Here is a 2,280-nt window from a genome sequence, read left to right as displayed (position 1 = left end):
ATATTCCATAAATGTAGTAGCATCAGTTTTACAATACATGCTTTAGTAGTCAGTACAATGATTACAATATACTATATTTCTTTGATTAATGTGAATTTCTTGGACTTAAGTAGTTGCATAGTTCTCTTCTATTTTTTCAATAATTTTAAGTGCTAGTCCAATTTCAAACTGCAAATATTGTTGCAGATTCATAAATTTTTGCATATACTTGGACTTAATTATACTCAACGTAACGGTTGGTCTGTGGACATAATTATTATTGGAAGGAAATTATATATATAATCCCTTCTATTCAGTTCTTCACTTCTCAGCAAAACTAGCATTTCCCTTTAAACTTGGAAAACTTTTGCATATACTTGGAAATGTTCACTAAAATTCTGTCTCTGCCAAACTGCTAAAGATGCTTTCAAATAAATAACAAACATAGCAAGAAAAGCTAGCAAGTATTTTACGGTTTAAGATACGAGAAAAAGGAACCATTGCTTTGCAAAAATTAATCCCAAAATACTAAATGAGAACTCTGATTAGTCTGTTACACCAAAGCAAAAACTGAAACGTTGGGATCTTCTTCTTCATCAGAAATAATGCATCTCCGACTTCCTTCAGTTATCAAGCAACTAAAACATCTGGATCTTCTTCTTCATCTAGCATCTTCGGACATGAAACTCTATCAATTCTTGAACACGAACCTACAAAAAAGTATAATAGTATAAGAAAGTGAATACTATTATTAACGTAGTAAGTCATAAAAAAGTTACTTACCATTTATCTCGTTCCATAACCAAGTGCGAGCACACATCAAAGCCTCCAAAGTAGTAGGATGAAGTCTACTACGATGCGGGCTAATCAATCTCCCACTAGTGCTAAAGGCCGATTCTGAAGCAACGGTAGAGACATGAATGGCTAAGAGGTCACGAGCTATCTTTTGCAAAGTAGGAAATTTTAATCCGTTTGTCTATCACCAGCTTAAACTGTCAAATGATGGCGTTCGAGGTAGCACACCTTCTTCTAATATGACTCCAACTCCGATCTTGGGTCCACATTCGTGCTACTCGAAGCGACAAACCTATCGAAACTAGACAGTCGATCACCCTCAACAACACCAGCAACTTCATGATTAGAACTAGATGCTTGAAATGACTCATGTGAAGCAACCACTCTGCTCGTATACTCTTGAAAGAGATCAAAACAATGGTTTCGAACTTCTTGAATTTTATGTAAAGTTTCTTCACCATAAATTTGTGCAAGATAGAACTCAACCCACTTCATCTTGAATCTCGGATCAAAGATAGTAGCTACCCCCATCAAAATATGCATATCATCCCAATATTTTTTAAATTTCAACAACATTGATGATGTCATAGAGCTAATCAAAGGATTTAAACTTTTCACCCAAGCTTCCAGTTCTAGCTTAATATCACAAACTTTTGAAAAGTATTGAGTTGAAGTTGGATATTGACTCCCTGAGAATTGTTCAGTGATACAGTGAAACACCTTCAACTTTTCACAAACTTCATGTGCTGCACTCCATTGCCCTTCGATTGGAAAACAACGATAATTGGTGTCATTTAAACTCAACTTCGTAAACACCTCTTTGTAATCTATAAGATATGTTGAGTTCCAACGAGTAGGGTAATCATACTCCAACTTTTTAGTACAGGAAATATGTAGCAACCGTGCAGCTTCTTCGAACCTTTCAATTCTGCCTGAAGATGCTATCCAATATAAGACACCGTTACGCACATTACTAATACCATCTTCTATCACCTTTAGTCCTTCTTGCACAATCAAATTTAAGATGTGTGCGGCACAACACACATGCAACACTCGACCCATCAACAATAAATCCCTCTTACAAAGTTTCTCATCTAACAAGGTTTTCATCATAGCATTGTTTGTACTAGAATTTTCAACTGTAATTGTTGATATTCTTCTTTCAAGATTCCACTCTAACAGGCAATTAAGCAACACACTACACAAAGTATCCTTATCATGTGGAGCAGGAACATCAATAAATCTAAGAATATGGCTTTGAAGCCTCCATGAATCATCAATAAAATGTGTCGTAATAGCCATGAACCCTTTTTTTTGTATTGTTTGAAGTCCACATATCAGTTGTTATTGCAATTTTACTTGTGAGTTTTTCCAACAACTTAGAATTTTTTTGATTTCAAATTGTCAAAAATCTTTAAAATATCATTCTTGATTGTGTTCCTAGACACTATTTTAAACAATGGTTGGAGACTAGCAACAAACATCATAAATCCAACATGATCGACA

General features: G+C 34.8%; 1 protein-coding gene across 1 annotated transcript; it reads right to left on the bottom strand.

Moving 5' to 3' along the window:
- Nucleotides 610-2,076, bottom strand: LOC109231647 (zinc finger BED domain-containing protein RICESLEEPER 2-like). Its single transcript, XM_019397294.1, has 3 exons — nucleotides 1,042-2,076; nucleotides 763-922; nucleotides 610-689 (listed from the first exon to the last, which is right to left on the bottom strand). The coding sequence occupies exons 1-3, from the start codon at nucleotides 2,074-2,076 to the stop codon at nucleotides 610-612; spliced, it is 1,275 nt and encodes a 424-aa protein (XP_019252839.1).

Source organism: Nicotiana attenuata, chromosome 8 (assembly GCF_001879085.1).
Source record: "Nicotiana attenuata strain UT chromosome 8, NIATTr2, whole genome shotgun sequence".
NCBI classification, from domain to species: domain Eukaryota; kingdom Viridiplantae; phylum Streptophyta; class Magnoliopsida; order Solanales; family Solanaceae; genus Nicotiana; species Nicotiana attenuata.
Note: the sequence above shows the minus strand (reverse complement) of the source record. Positions and strands in the feature narration are given on the sequence as shown.

Excerpts from the sequence above, each read along its gene's own strand:
- LOC109231647 (XM_019397294.1), bottom strand. The coding sequence starts at position 2,076 with ATGGCTATTACGACACATTTTATTGATGATTCATGGAGGCTTCAAAGC. Across the intron at positions 923-1,041 it reads TCGCTTCGAGTAGCACGAAT|ATAGCTCGTGACCTCTTAGC; the intron begins GTGGACCCAAGA and ends ACTTTGCAAAAG. Across the intron at positions 690-762 it reads GTTATGGAACGAGATAAATG|GTTCGTGTTCAAGAATTGAT; the intron begins GTAAGTAACTTT and ends ACTTTTTTGTAG.